This window comes from Mustelus asterias, chromosome 2 (assembly GCF_964213995.1).
Source record: "Mustelus asterias chromosome 2, sMusAst1.hap1.1, whole genome shotgun sequence".
NCBI classification, from domain to species: domain Eukaryota; kingdom Metazoa; phylum Chordata; class Chondrichthyes; order Carcharhiniformes; family Triakidae; genus Mustelus; species Mustelus asterias.
The window spans coordinates 156,265,849-156,280,801 of record NC_135802.1 but is presented as its reverse complement, the minus strand read 5'-3'; the positions used below and the strand labels follow the sequence as shown (position 1 = coordinate 156,280,801).

Here is a 14,953-nt window from a genome sequence, read left to right as displayed (position 1 = left end):
CCTCCTGCTGCCCTGTAGGGATTCTACGATTCTATTCTATGATTCATTCTGTGATCTTTCTGAACACAAATGTACGCACAAACGGAATGATGAAGCAGAGTGGAAAACAAAGCTCAAGTATATCATTTTATTGCTTAGATGGTTTGATACAGAACAGCTTTAAATCTTGCATTGGAAGTAAGTACCAAAACTCCTGTGATTCACTTTCTGTTCATGTGGCATACACCAGATGTGTACATATACACCAGATGTGTACATATACACCAGATGTGTACATATACACCAGATGTGTACATAACCCTTAGCAGCAGCAAAGATTCCCTTTACGAAAAAAAAGTATGGATTCTGGATTTTTAAAATATCATTTTCTGGATTAATGCATAACCTTTTTTTTTTAACCTTTTACATTTTTTCCCCCATTAAAGTTTTCATTCCTTCTTGAAAATAGAGAATAATTCACTAAACCTCTGGTAATAAAAAGCTCTTTAATTGCGGTGCAGTGAAAAGTGACTGTTTTCTTCTTCGCTTTCGGAACCAATGACTTATCTGTTCTCTTTTTTTTAAACTTGTTTCTCTTTACTTCTTTCACAGTCAAGTACGAAATGTAGTGATCGGATCATCCGAGCTTCAAGTCCTTCAAAAGTGGAAGAAATTTGGGAGCTGGAAAGGGGTTTTTAGTAGATGCGATCTTTATTTTTCTTTGAAAAGCCCTGAGAGACAGTTGAAAGTACAAATGACTTGATGATCAGATTAGTTCCACATGCAAACCTAGTCTAAGAATTCACCCATAACTCAGCACAAAAAATGATTTTCGCTTTTTCACAGTTTTCTGAAAAGGAAAGACAAGACATCTTCAACCAGACAACAAAACAGTGGGGGCGGGGAAGGGGAAAAAAACCCCACTAATGGAAGATTCAATAGGTGGCAAGGGCCGTTTCACCCACTACTGCTGGCACAGACAAATACTAAATAAAGCTTTAAAAATCAATAGTGATTATTGCTAGTACACGGTTCGGCTTAACGCCAGGAGATTTATTTTTTCTTTGCTACAAAGTTCTGCATTATATAGTTGATTAATTGCTGCTCCCCCCTCCCGCCCCTCCCCCTAACCCCCCCCCCCCCCCCCCCCCCCCCCCCCAGGACACTGGTATTAAAACCGCAGAGAGCAGAATGGTCAAACAAACAAAAAAAAAAAACCCTTAAAAATCTTTTGTTGGATTCTTTTTTTTTTGCATTGAATTTCATACTGATACAAGATTTAACAAAAAGAGAAAAACTCCTCTCCTCATCAATTTCGCCTTCGTAGTCCCATTTTCCTGCTTCCAGTCAAGACAACTCAATTCGCTCGGTAGACATGGTGGTGGTGGTGAGGGGTGATGGGTGGGGGGAGCGGGGGGGGGGGGAACCTAGTGGAAGCCATCTTGGATTTTCACAGTCAATGTTAAACAAGTTCCACCTCAATCAGAATACATCCTAAGAAGACCAAATTACAAAAAGAAACACCCCTGCACTGTTATGCACGCCGTAACAAAACCATATCATTTTGTTTTTTGCAAAAGAAATGAAAGAGAAAAGCTATAATTGCTATTTTGCCCCTATTTTTCTTTTTTTTAAAAAAACTTATGCATGAACAACTTGCCCAGCGATTGTCAGTGTGTTTGATCTCTGTAAGGCCTTTCTGGAAGACTTAGTACAGTAGTTCCTCATTAAGAGTCCAAGCACAGTCCATACCAAGTGCATTTTTCGATGCCCCATCGTTATGTGTTGCCTAAAAAAATTTTACCTTTCAAAATAAAACTGCACCGCGAGGGGAATTCGATCCCCACCCCCACCCAAGATTGTTCTAGAAAAAGAAGTGAGCCCATTGGTGTTGCATTTGTTCTGAAGAAGATTTCTCCAGCACTTTTTAACGTTGAACAGACAGTTTTGACGTGCACAGCAATCGGGTCGTAAGGCACTTGGAAGATGCAACGTGCAAGTCTGGGGGAGTTGCGCTGGGCTCCTCCCACTCCAGCGTCCCCTTTAAGGCATTCCGTGGCACTGGGGCTAAAGAGAAGATCCGCTGGCACGCAGGCAGGGTCGGGGAAATTTACCGCAGTGGCCTCGCACTGCCGGGTGCACCGAGGGGGCTAAAATTCCAAAGTCCTGCGGCCCAGCTTGCAAGCAACAAAAACAAAAGCTCCGGTTCCTTGGGAGGTCGGGCTATTCCACTCCGAGCAGGCGAGGGACTGACTCTGCCGAGCTCAAGACGTGGTTCATCGGCGAGCCGCTGCCGATGCCCAGCAGGTTCTGGATGATGTCCGAGGGGGCCGTGGGCTCGGCCGGCCCCTTGTCCGAGCTCCGCAGCGACGCCTGGTCGTTGCCCTGGATGAGGAAGGTTCCCTGGCGCACCCCGTTGACCGCGGCTGGGAGGTGGGGGCCGCCCTCCGGATCCGTCCCTCTGCCGCTGGGGGACTGGCTGGCCGCCGCCGCCGCGGTCAGAGGGCTGCCCGCCAGGCTGAGGGGCGGCGGGGAGTCGTTGCTGAGGCTGGTGACCGTCTCGCTCTCATTGTCCGACAGCGGGCCGGATCCCGCCTGGTCGGCCTCGCTCTCGCTGTCGTCGTCCCCCTTGGACAGGTCATCGTCGTTGTCACCTCGGTGTCGCTTGGTCACCTTGACCCCTTTCTGGTGGATGCGCTGATGTCGGACCAGGCTATGCTTCAGTGTAAAGGTCCTCTCGCAGGTCAAGCATTTATAAGGCCTTTCACCTGAAATAAAAACCAGCAGGGGGGGGAACAGGTTACTCTCCCGGTCAACGTGACGGCATTGCGACGCTCGCTGAGTGGGGCAGCACACTGACTTTGTCAGGAGTTTCCATTCACTGGGCAAAGCCTGTGTGTCTCTGGGGCCTTCAAAATGGCAGCACCTCACCTCACCCTGTACGAGGTGCCAGGTGGGCATGAGGTAATTAGCTGCAGAAAGGGGGTACAAGAAGCAACTGCCCTCTGGGGCGGCATGACGGCTAGCACTGCTGCCTCACAGCGCCAGGGACCCGGGTTCGATTCCCGGCTTGGGTCACTGTGTGGAGTCTGCACATTCTCCCCGTGTCATAGAATCATAGAATCCCTACAGTGCAGAAGGAGGCCATTCGGCCCATCGAGTCTGCACCGACCACAATCCCACCCAGGCCCTACCCCCACATATTTTACCCGCTAATCCCTCTAACCTACGCATCTCAGGACTCTAAGGGGCAATTTTTTTTTTTAACCTGGCCAATCAACCTAACCCGCACATCTTTGGACTGTGGGAGGAAACCGGAGCACCCGGAGGAAACCCACGCAGACACGAGGAGAATGTGCAAACTCCACACAGACAGTGACCCGAGCCGGGAATCGAACCCAGGAGCTGTGAAGCAGCAGTGCTAACCACTGTGCTACCGTGCCGTCTGCCTGGGTTTCCTCCCATAGTCTGAAAGATGTGCGGGTTCGGTTGATTGGCCATGCTTAATTGCTCCTTAGTAACAGGGTAAATAGCTGGAGGTACGGGGATTGGATCTGGGTGGGATTGTGGTCAGTGCAGCCTCGATGGGCTGAATGGCCTCTTTCTGCACTGTAGGGACTCGAGGTGTCCCTTATCAGTATAACAATTGGAGTTTATGACCGGTTCCTTTAACGTGGAGTAATAAAGATCACCAGGAATGGCCATCGATGGTCAGCATTGACTCATAAGCAACATTAGGAATCTCTTCAACTTAATATCAGCAGCATGAAGGGGCTGAATGGCCTCGCTCTGTTTCTTGTTTGCTGGTTAGTGTGTATGTGCTTGCTTCAACATTCATTGCTACAGCTGCTACAGTGGCTCAGCTATCAAGGGAGTCGGCATCTCGAAGCAGGCTGGGCAGACAGGGAAGGCCGTAAAATCAGGTGCCATGGCAACGATGCCATCCCCACTTCCTACCCGCCTGGTATTGTACTAACGTCAGGACGTGCTGACACTATATGGTGAGCCTGTCTTTTTTCAGCTGGGGGGGGGGGGGTTCGGTCCCGTTCAATGAATGGCATTCCCCACCCACCCATCCAGCCCAATCCTCCCATCCATCAGTTGGCATGGTAACAGCATTGTGCCTTCTTCCTATCCGTCTTGGCTGGAATTCTAACAGGGGCAGGGTAGGTGTAGTGCAAGCCTCTCCACCCTTGAGCCATTTGAAGCCCCTTCACTGGCCCTAGCCCAGGGGCCTCCTTTCCACAGCAAAGCTGAACCGGGCAGGACCTTCGGCTACCCAAAGGAAGATGAAGTTAAAGATGGCGGCAGATAGAGTCATCGAATCCCTACTGTGCAGAAGGAAGCCATTCAGCCCATCGAGTCTGCACCGACTCTCCAACAGAGAGTCATGTCCAGGTCCTATTCCCGTTACCTCATGTGTTTACCCCACTAATCCCTCCAACCTACACATCTTGGGACACTAAGTGGCAATTTATCACGGCCAATCAACCTAACCCGAACACCTTTGGACTGTGGAGAGAAACCAGAGCACCCGGAGGAAACCCACGCAGACACGGGGAGAATGTACAAACCCCACACAGACAGTGACCCCAAGCCGGGAATCGAACCCAGGACCCTGATGTCTGACTTCCCTTCCCTCCCGCCATGGGGTATCACTAAGTCCTTGCTCAGTGACTTACTCCCTAACTACGCACCACCTCCCCCCCTCCCCTCAATCCCCCCAACCCCCGCACCTTGATCTCAGAGAAGAGTGGCTGTTTACTCTGATCCCACAATGCTTCAGTGTTGTGGGGAAATAGCTAATGACCTGCTCCTTGGTTAGCAGGGGAGAGAAGAATTTTAACAAGCGCTAACTCTCCCCCCCCCGCCCCCTCCCCCTCCCCCTCCAGCCCCCATCCTCTCCCCCTCCCCCCCCGCCACCTCTCCCTCCCCCTCCTGCCCCCAGCTCTCCAGCTGTGTGGAACACACGGGCTATTCTGGAGAGTGAAGGAGGCTGATTCAGCCTCATTGCTACAGCACATCTTGTTCTCGCTTTCTCCGCTTCAAGTAGAGGGATGAAGTGAAAACTGGTAAAGAACCGCCTGTTTACCAGCTCCAGCACTCTGAGCACTAAAGCAAACTCACACATCCTCCCGAGACCCTAAACGCAACCCTGGTCTGTCTGGCTGGGAGGACTGGAATCCCCGTTCCTCTCGCTTTAGCCACGGCTGTTTTTAAACAGTGTGTCTTAGCGTGTTCAATGTCTTTCACCTTGGACACTCCGAGGTGTAGATTCCCTCCCTCTCACCGGACTTACCGCGCAAGAGGAAAACTATGCGACGGACCGAGAGAAAAGGTGCCCAGGGACCTGGGTGGCACAGTGCTTAGCACTGCTGCCTCACAGCACCAGGGACCCGGGTTCAATTCCGGCCTCGGGTCACTGTCTGTGTGGAGTTTGCACGTTCTCCTCGTGTCTGCGTGGGTTTCCTCCCACAGTCTGAAAGACGTGCTGGTTAGGTGCATTGACCCAAACAGGCGCTGGAGTGTGGCGACTCGGGGATTTTCACAGTAACCTCATTGCAGTGTTAATATAAGCCTGACTTGTGAATAAACTTTAACTTTTAATATTCTCCCTGTGTCTGCATGGGTTTCCTCCGGGTGCTCCCGTTTCCTCCCACAGTCCAAAGATGCGCAGGTTAGGTGGATTGGCCATGCTAAATTGTCCCTTAGTGCCAGGGGGACTAGCAGGGTAAATACATGGGATTATGGGGATAGGGCCTGGGTGGGATTGTGGTCGGTGCAGACTTGATAGGCCGAATGGCCTCCTTCTGCACTGTAGGGATTCTGTGACACCAGGGAGTTAATGGCATCCATCCGAGCAAGCAGATGGGGCCTCGGTTTAACACCTCCGACAGGGCCGCACTCCCTCAGTGCTGCACCGGGAGTGTCAGCCTTGGATGTTTGTGTTGGAGTGGGGCTTGAACCTGGAAGTTTGGGACTGGGAGGCAAGAGTGCTCCCCACTGAGCCACAAGTGACGCACGCAGGGGAGAAATCTGCAGGACAATGGGGAAAGAGCAGGAGAGGAAGACTAATGGGATAACTCTTTCAAAGACCCAGCGCAGACTCGATGGACCGAATGGCCTCCTTCTGCAGTGCAGGGATTCTAGGCGTGCGAGGACCGAACCCGATTCACCAAACTTCCAATATTGTTCTGCTCATCATATTATACACAAAGGGGCACTGGGTGGGTGCCAAGTGGACTCACAAGGATGGGATCAGGAATGTGCGACTTTACATCTCAGGAGAGGATCGACAGAGGCTGGGTCTCTGTTGAAAGAAAATGGCAGGGTGACCTAATTGAAGTCTCCAAAATTACACACTCCGCACAGACAGTGACCCAGGCCGGGAATCAAACCCGGGTCGCTGGCGCTGTGAGGCAGCGGTGCTAACCACTGTGCCACCCCTCCATTGTGCCAATGTGCCACCCGTGCTGCTTATGCTATGTAACTACAACAGATGAAAGTTATAAGCAGCCCCGGTGTTAGCCAGCTGGCTTCATCTGTTTAAAGTGACTGGCTTCCTGCTCCCCCTCTCTCTCTCTCGCTCTTCCCCCCCCCGCACCCCCCCAACACACACCCCCCCCCCCCTACTCTAGTCTGGAGGATGAGAGTCTGTCAGCTTCCTGGATTGTATATTTCCATAAAAGGCAGCAAGCAGGGAAATGGAATGAGAGAGTGGACAGTGTGTCTGAGAGACTGGCATCAGCTCAGAGGCAAATGGGTTCTCCTCCTCTGCATGAACTTGGGAAACATTTACTGACTCCTGCACGGATCTCCGAGCCCTGCGCTCTCTGCCGGGCACTCCCATTCCTCAGTATCCATTTGTCGCGACACATTAAACTCGCTTCAGTAACAGGGCGGCACGGTGACACAGTGGTTAGCAATGCTGCCTGGACAGCGCCGGGGACCCGGATTCGATTCCTGGCTCGGGTCACTGCCTGTGTGGAGTTTGCACGTTCTCACCATGTCTGCGTGGGTTTCCTCCCGGGTGCTCCGCTTTCCCCTCTCAGTCCAAAGATGTGCAGGTTAGGTGGATTGGCCGTGCTAAATTGCCCCTTCGTGTAAGGGGGATTAGCTAGGGTAAATGCATGTTATGGGGATTGGGCCTGGGTGGGATTGTGGTCAGTGCAGTCTCGAAGGGCTGAATGGCCTCCCTCTGCACTGTCGGGATCCTATGAGAATTGGGTAAATACCTGAAACCAGAGAGATATCCAGGGCTCGGGGAATTAATTGGATAATTCTTTCAAAGAGCTGGCACAGGGCACGGTGGGCTGAATGGCCTCCCTCTGGATGCTAGGAGTCTACATGAACTGTCCCAACTTGAACTGTGAAAGGCAGCAACCTCCTTACCGGTGTGTGACCTCATGTGACGCGTCAGGTCCTGAAGGGACCAGAACCGCTTGTTGCACACGGTGCAGATCTTCTTCCTCTTGTCTGCCTTGGTCGAGCTGTTACCCGCCGCTTTCTTCAGCTCGTGCTCGGTGGGCACCTCACCCGCGCTCTGCTCGCTCTCCTGACTGCTGCCCGCCTTGCTGCCGCTTTCCGTCTCCGCCGCCTTGTCCGTGCGGCTCGCCTGCAGCCCGTCCTCGGCCGGGGCCTCACCTCTGACCTCCGACGCCTCGGGGCTCTCGGCCGCCCGTTCGCGAATGGCGCCGGCCTCCGGTGCCGCCTCTGCCGCCGGCCCCGCCACCCTGCCGGGCACGCCCCTCAGGCTCCTCTTGCCGCACTTGCCGTCCCTCCGGTGTTCGCAGGCATGGGCCTTCCTGTGACGTGCCAGGGTGGCAGCGTACTTGAAGGTCTTCTTGCAGACGGTGCAGGTGTTGCGCCCCTCTTGCTGTGCGCCCACCGCGCTGTCGCTGGTGCCCGGGTTGGGGCCGCCCAGCTTGAAGTCTATGAGCTTGCTGGCAAAGTTGAGGTCCAGGCTCTTGTTGCTCTGAGCGTCCTCCTCCGCCTCCTCCTCCAGCTTCCTGTCTTTCCTTCTGCTTCCCCCGATGCAGACCGCCAGCAGTTCCCCTTTGGCCTCACCCGTGCCCGCTGGCCCGTCAGCCTGTTGCCCTTCCGTGGCGCTGGGTGAGGGACAGGTTGGCGTGGCACTGGCTGGCGCGGTTGTGGATGGCGTTGCGTCTGTTTCGGAATGGTTACCTGGGGGGATCGATCACACACAAAAGTCAGCATGTGTACAAACCACCGACATTAACAGAGAATAAAACACTCCAAATGAGATAGCCTGAGCAGTGTATCAAACGCAGAGACACTTATGGCAACAACTTTCGCTGAGGTATCATGAAAAGTGCCCTTGCCTCTCAGGGACTGTTTCGTACACTACTGACAAACAGCAGAGAAACATAACCAGTTTAATTATACATCGATACTACGGTAAAGAATAGAATCGCGCTTACGTACCACACACAGCTCAAGGCAGGTCAAACCCTGCAATCAAATCCCACTCAAACTAAACGGGAGTTCACAGATTAAAGTGTCTGGTCGCGCTTCCTTACGGATTTCTGCGTCTCTGTGCATCAAGCCAGAGTAACCTGCCCATGGAATGTGGACCTCGGAGGAAAGGAGCCGTCAGGGAAGGCAAACATGTCCGGGTAACAGAGAGTTCCGATTGACTGGGAATCGAGCTCCGTCTATCGCTTAATTATTCCGCAATCTGGGACTTTCAGCCAGGGGGGTGGGTGGAAATGGATGGTACAGATTTTCGCAGTGACTTCATTGCGGTGTTAATGTAAGCCTACTTGTGACACTAATAAACAGACTTTTAAAACAGAGGGTCCCAGCTGAGACAGACATGGCTGGGGGCTGCTTAATGCAACTTGGTTGTCGCAACCACAGTTTGAAGGGAATCTGCTTTTGGGTTTTGTTTGTGAAAGGGGCGAGGGGGGGGGGGGGGGGGGGGGGGGGCGAGGGTGGGGGGGGGGGGGGGGCAGAACCTGTGCAAGTGTCGCGATCAGAGGGACTTTACCGGAGAAGGGATTCGCAAAGAATTCTGTCACGTTGGAGCAACTATAGACAAACAAAGTAACCGTCTGCCAAAAGTGTTTGTGTCCCCCACCACCCCCCTTCCCCCCACCCCACCCCAGCAATCCGGCCTCCATCGGGGCGATGGTACAATGCCCGTCTTTGGAGGGACAGGGTTTCTCGCTCTCTGGACTGTTTGCTTTTGCCGACACTGCCCTCTTGCTGTAGCCAAGCCCCATTGCACCTTTCAGATCTCTCGATCCCCTCACAAGAGCCAGCACTCCTTCGACAGACCCCCCCCCCCCCCTACCCACAAACCCCTGGTCAGTAAACATAGAAAATAGGAGCAGGAGGAGGCCATTCGGCCCTTCGAGCCTGCTCTGCCATTCACTATGATCACGGCTGATCATCCAACTCAATAACCTGATCCCACCCTTCCCCCCCCCCCCCCCCCGCCCCCCCCATATCCTTTGTTTCCCCTTTGCCCCAAGAGCTAACTTTCTTGAAAACATTCAATGTTTTGGCCTCAATTACTTTCTGTGGTTGTGAATTCCACACATTCACCACTCTCTGGGTGAAGACATTTCTCCCCATCTCTGTCCTAAACCGTCTACGCTGTATCCTCGGACTGTGACCCCCTGGTTCTGGACACCCCCACCATCGGGAACATCCTTTTGCATCTACCCTGTCTTGTCCTGTTAGAATTTTACAGGTTTCTATGAGATCCCCCCTCACTCTTCTGAACTTCAGAGATTACAATCCTAATTGACTCAATCTCTCCTCACACGTCAGTCCCACCATCCCAGGAATCAGTCTGGTAAACCTTCTCTGCACTCCCTCTAGAGCAAGGTAAGAAGTCTCACAACACCAGGTTAAAGTCCAATAGGTTTATTTGGAATCACGAGCTTTCGGAACGCTGCTCCACTCACCTGATGAAGGAGCAGCACTATGGGGCCTAGAGCAGCTAGGTAGTCAATATCTTTTCCCAAAGGTAGGGGAGTCTAAAACTAGAGGGCATAGGTTTAAGGTGAGAGGGGAGAGATACAAAAGGGTCCAGAGGGGCAATTATTTCACACAGAGGGTGGTGAGTGTCTGGAACAAGCTGACAGAGGTAGTAGTAGAGGCGGGTACAATTTTGTCTTTTAAAAAGCATTTAGACAGTTACATGGGTAAGATGGGTATCGAGGGATATGGGCCAAATGTGGACAATTGGGACTAACTTTGGGGTTTAAAAAAAAGGGTGGCATGGACAAGTTGGGCTGAAGGGCCTGTTTCCATGCTGTAAACCTCTTTGATTCTATGACTTTTAACCTGGTGTTGAGAGATTTCTTACTGTTCCCACCCCAGTCCAACAGCGGCATCTCCACATCTACAGCAAGGGCCTCCTTCCTCAGATAACTGCGCACAATATTCCAGGCGTGGCCTCGCCAGGGCCCTGCATAACTGCAGCAAGACATGCCTGCTCCTGCACTCGAATCCTCTCGCTACGAAGGCCAACGTACCATTTGCCTTCTTTCCCACCTGCGCGCTTACCTTCAGCGACTGGTGTACGAGGACACCCAGGTCCCGCTGCACACTCCCCCTGGCTTAAACCCAGCACCCTGACTGCAACAGGCTCCCTCCCTCTCTCTATCTCTGTCTCTCTCTCTCTGTCTCTGATAATTACCTGTGCTTTCCAGGGACTTTGCTTCAGTTGGCTTGGACCTGGCAATCAGACCATTTCTTCGCAGCGAGCGGTTGGCGACACCGTGCTTGCGCAAGAGGTGGCGTTCACAGTTAGATTTGGTGGAAAAGTAAGCGTCACATTTAGGACAGGGGTAGGGCTTCTGACCTTTTGTTAAAACAAAAAAAAAGTAAAGAAAAAAACAAAAAAAAGTAGCTATTTATGCAGTTCTCGACAATCGCGTTGTCTTATAAATTAAAACAAAAGGAAAAGACCACCAGTGTCAAGTGGTGTTTAAACAGTATCTACAATATTCCCAAATTAATAGCATGCCATCTTTAAACCAAAAAAAGCCCCCCCCCGCACCCCTTCCCCTCACCGTAACACATTTTAACAGGCGGTTAGTTGCTGCTACAGGGGCTTGCTAATCTGTCAATGAATAACTTGACATACACAGCCCCGGGTTACTCTCCACCGCTTTGTGAATACCTCTGTAGTAACAGTAACTATGGTGTTAAGTTGCTCCATCAAGATTTTTTTTAAAAATCCACAGGACTGAGGAGGATTTGAAAGGGAGTACTGGCTACACCTTCCAAAGCCCCTCGGGAATGGGACCCATGTCTCGGAGTTAGGTTGTGTCCCACGTAGGATGTTCCTCATTAATGTCTGGGTCTGTCGCTGGAGTTTAGAAGGATGAGGGGAGGGAATCTCAGTGAAACTTACAGAATACTGGATAGATACTGGGTAGGGCCGGATAGAGTGGACGTGGGGAAGATGGTTCCATTAGTCGGGGAGGCTCGGATCCGAGGGCACAGCCTCAGGGTAAAGGGACGGCCCTTTAGAACCGAGATGTGGAGGAATCTGAAACAAAACGCTGGAAAATCTCAGCAGGTCTGACAGCCTCCGTGGAGAGAGAATAGAGCCAACGTTTCGAGTCTGGATAACCCTACGTCCACCCTAGATTTTCAAGCCTCGATGGCCTTTCATCCGTTCTGACAAAGGGTCATCCAGACTCGAAACGTTGGCTCTATTCTCTCTCCCTACAGGTGTCGTCAGACCTGCTGCGATTTTCCAGCGTTTTCTGCTTTTGTTTCAGATTCCAGCATCCGCAGTATTTTGCTTTTATATGGGGAGGAATCTCTTCAGTCAGAGGCTGGTGAATGTGTGGAACTCATGGCCACGGAAGGCCGTGGAGGACAGGTCACTGAGTGTATTTAAGGCAGAGATGGATAGGTAGATAGGGGGTCAAAGGTTATGGGGAAAAGGCGGGAGAATGGGGTTGAGAAACATGTCAGCCATGGCGGAGCAGACTCGATGGGCCGAATGGCCTAATTCTGCTCCTATATCTTATGTGCCGGGTGCTGTTGAGTATGGAGCCGTTTTTGGTAAATTTGCATCGGAATTTGTGCAAGAATCTTCCGCCCGACGTGAAACATTTTTATTTTTAAGTGCGTCAGGTGGGTTAACAGTTCTGTCCAAGATGTGGGGAGTTTGAGACATCAGCGCTTTGGCCGGTCGACTAATGACACCACGCAGTGCGGTCTGAACCTAACCCAGCTTTATTCTTGGTGGGGGTTCCAAGATTTACAAACACCGCCTGCCCCTGCCTGGCGAGGCCTCACAAAGCGACAGCGCAGTCACAGTAAACAGTCCGTTCAACAAGAGGGTCACTGGTGGGTAGTTTTCTCTCCCAATCCAGAAGTGACATTAATTTTAAGCTGATTGCTCCTTTCTCTAAAATGGCTGGGCCGTTCTCTGCGTGATGCACCACCCAAAACTCTCATCAGAAAACACAGATTACTGCGGGCCTGAAAAAAACATCACGGCGCACCGACCACTGAGATCTGGAACGTTCTCTCTGTTTCTCAGGTGCTGCCAGACCCGCTGAGAGTTTCCCACATTTCCTGTTTCGGATTTCCAGCATCCGCAGTATTTTGCTTTTATCACAACAGCACAGTGAGCTGGCCGGACTTGGCGATGGCACATTGAGGTTTCGGGTTCCGAGACCCTGTCCTGATTTGCAGAGTCCTCGCAGCTTCTCTCTGCTTTCTCCATTCCCTCGACCCAAACAAGCCACACCGGCTTTGTGACTCTGGCTCACGCCGAGTACGCTGCCGTAACCGTGGTGACTTTGCAGAGTATCCATCAAAAAAAGACGCAGCCCCGAGGGCGAAGAGCAGGGTGGGGTCTCTTCCACAGAGAGATTCCACTGTTCACCTACCAAACTCTTTCACACTCACTTCGAGACACTCAACACACACATGCAGCTACAGAAACACACACACACTCTCATATATACACACAGACACACACATGTACACACACTATCGTATATATACACACGTACACACACACACAAACGCACACACACTCTTGTGTACACACATACAATCTATATATACACACACAAACACTCGTGTACACAGACACAAAACACATGCACGCATTTACACACACATGTACACACGCGTACACACACACGTACACACACACGCGTGCGCGTACACACACACACGCGCACGTACACACACACGCGTACACACACACGCGTACACACACGCGCGTACACACACGCGTACACACACGCGTACGTACGCACACACGCGTACACACACGCGCGCGTACACACACACGCGCGTACACACACACGCGCGTACACACACACGCGCGTACACACACACGCGCGTACACACACACGTACGTACACACGCGCATACACACACACGCGCGTACACACACACGTACGTACACACACACGTACGTACGCACACGCGCGTACACACACACGCGCGTACACACACACGCGCGTACACACACGCGCGTACGCACACACGCGCGTACACACACGCGCGTACGCACACACGTACGTACGCACACGCGCGTACACACACACGCGCGTACACACACACGCGCGTACACACACGCGCGTACACACACGTACGTACGCACACGCGCGTACACACACACGCGTACACACACACACGCGTACACACACACATGCGTACACACACACACACACGCGTACACACACACGCGCGTACACACACACGCGCGTACACACACACGCGTACACACACACGCGCGTACACACACACGTACGTACACACACACGTACGTACACACACACGTACGTACACACACGCGCGTACACACACACACAAGTTTCTGTGAGCTTTTTCTGAAGTCTGGGTTTTCTTTAAAACTTGACAGCCCCGTGGAGCTGGTGAATTTCGACAGCATTCTGAGAGTTTACACATTTATTCAGATCCCCGAGGAAGCCCAGGTCTGGATTCCATTCCACACGATCTTATCTCAGTGATGACAGATAGATAAAAGTTGTCTGATACACACTCGGGGCGGTCTGTCAGATTTGAGGTATTACATGTATATCTTTTTATTTTTCCTCAAGGGCCATTTGGCAGTTTGCCTGCAGTGGGCAAGGACAGCTCCGGATCCAAACTCCAACACCCCTCCCACCCTGCCCCACCCTCCATCACTTTCCTCAAATGGCCAGGACAAATTTGATAAGGTGCCCCATGCAAGGCTTATTGAGAAAGTGAAGGGGCATTGGGGGGGATACAAGGGGGCATTGCTTTGTGGATTCAGAACTGGCTTGCCCACCGAAGGCAAAGAGTGGTTGTAGATGGGTATTTTTCAGCTTGGAGGTCGGTCACCAGTGGAGTGCCCCAGGGATCTGTTCTGGGACCCTTGCTCTTTGTGATTTTTATAAATGACCTGGATGAGGAAGTGGAAGGATGGGTTGGCAAGTTTGCTGATGACACAAAGGTTGGTGGTGTTGTGGATAGTGTAGAGGGATGTCAGCAGTTGCAACGAGACATAGATAAGGTGCAAGACTGGGCGGAGAAGTGGCAGATGGACTTCAACCCAGATAAGTGTGCGATGGTTCATTTTGGCAGGTCGAATAGGATGAAAGAATATAATATTAAGGGTAAGACGCTTGGCAGTGTGGAAGATCAGAAGGATCTTGGGGTCCGGGTTCATAGGACGCTCAAAGCAGCGTCGCAGGTGGAGGCTGTGGTTAAGAAGGCGTATGGAATACTGGCCTTCATCAATAGAGGAATTGAGTTTAGAAATCGGGAGATAATGCTGCAGCTGTATAGGACCCTGGTCAGACCCCACCAGGAGTACTGTGCCCAGTTCTGGTCGCCTCATTACAGAAAGGAGTGGAAGCCATAGAAAGGGTGCAGAGGAGATTTACAAGGATGTTGCCTGGATTAGGTGGCATGCCTTATGAGGATAGGTTGAGAGAGCTAGGTCTTTTCTCCTTGGAGAGGTGAAGGATGA

At 51.8% G+C, this 14,953-nt stretch overlaps 1 protein-coding gene across 1 annotated transcript in view; it reads right to left on the bottom strand.

The window, feature by feature from the left end:
- Window positions 1–1,598: 1,598 nt before the first annotated feature.
- The window catches only part of rreb1a (ras responsive element binding protein 1a), a 57,539-nt gene continuing 44,184 nt past the window's right edge, over window positions 1,599–14,953 (bottom strand). Inside the window, exons 6-8 of the mRNA XM_078200737.1 lie at window positions 10,652–10,816; window positions 7,372–8,163; window positions 1,599–2,747 (exon numbers count right to left, since the gene is read on the bottom strand). Of these exons, the coding sequence (XP_078056863.1) occupies window positions 2,203–2,747; window positions 7,372–8,163; window positions 10,652–10,816 (1,502 nt within the window). The 3' untranslated portion in view covers window positions 1,599–2,202. The remainder of the gene's footprint in view (window positions 2,748–7,371; window positions 8,164–10,651; window positions 10,817–14,953) is intronic.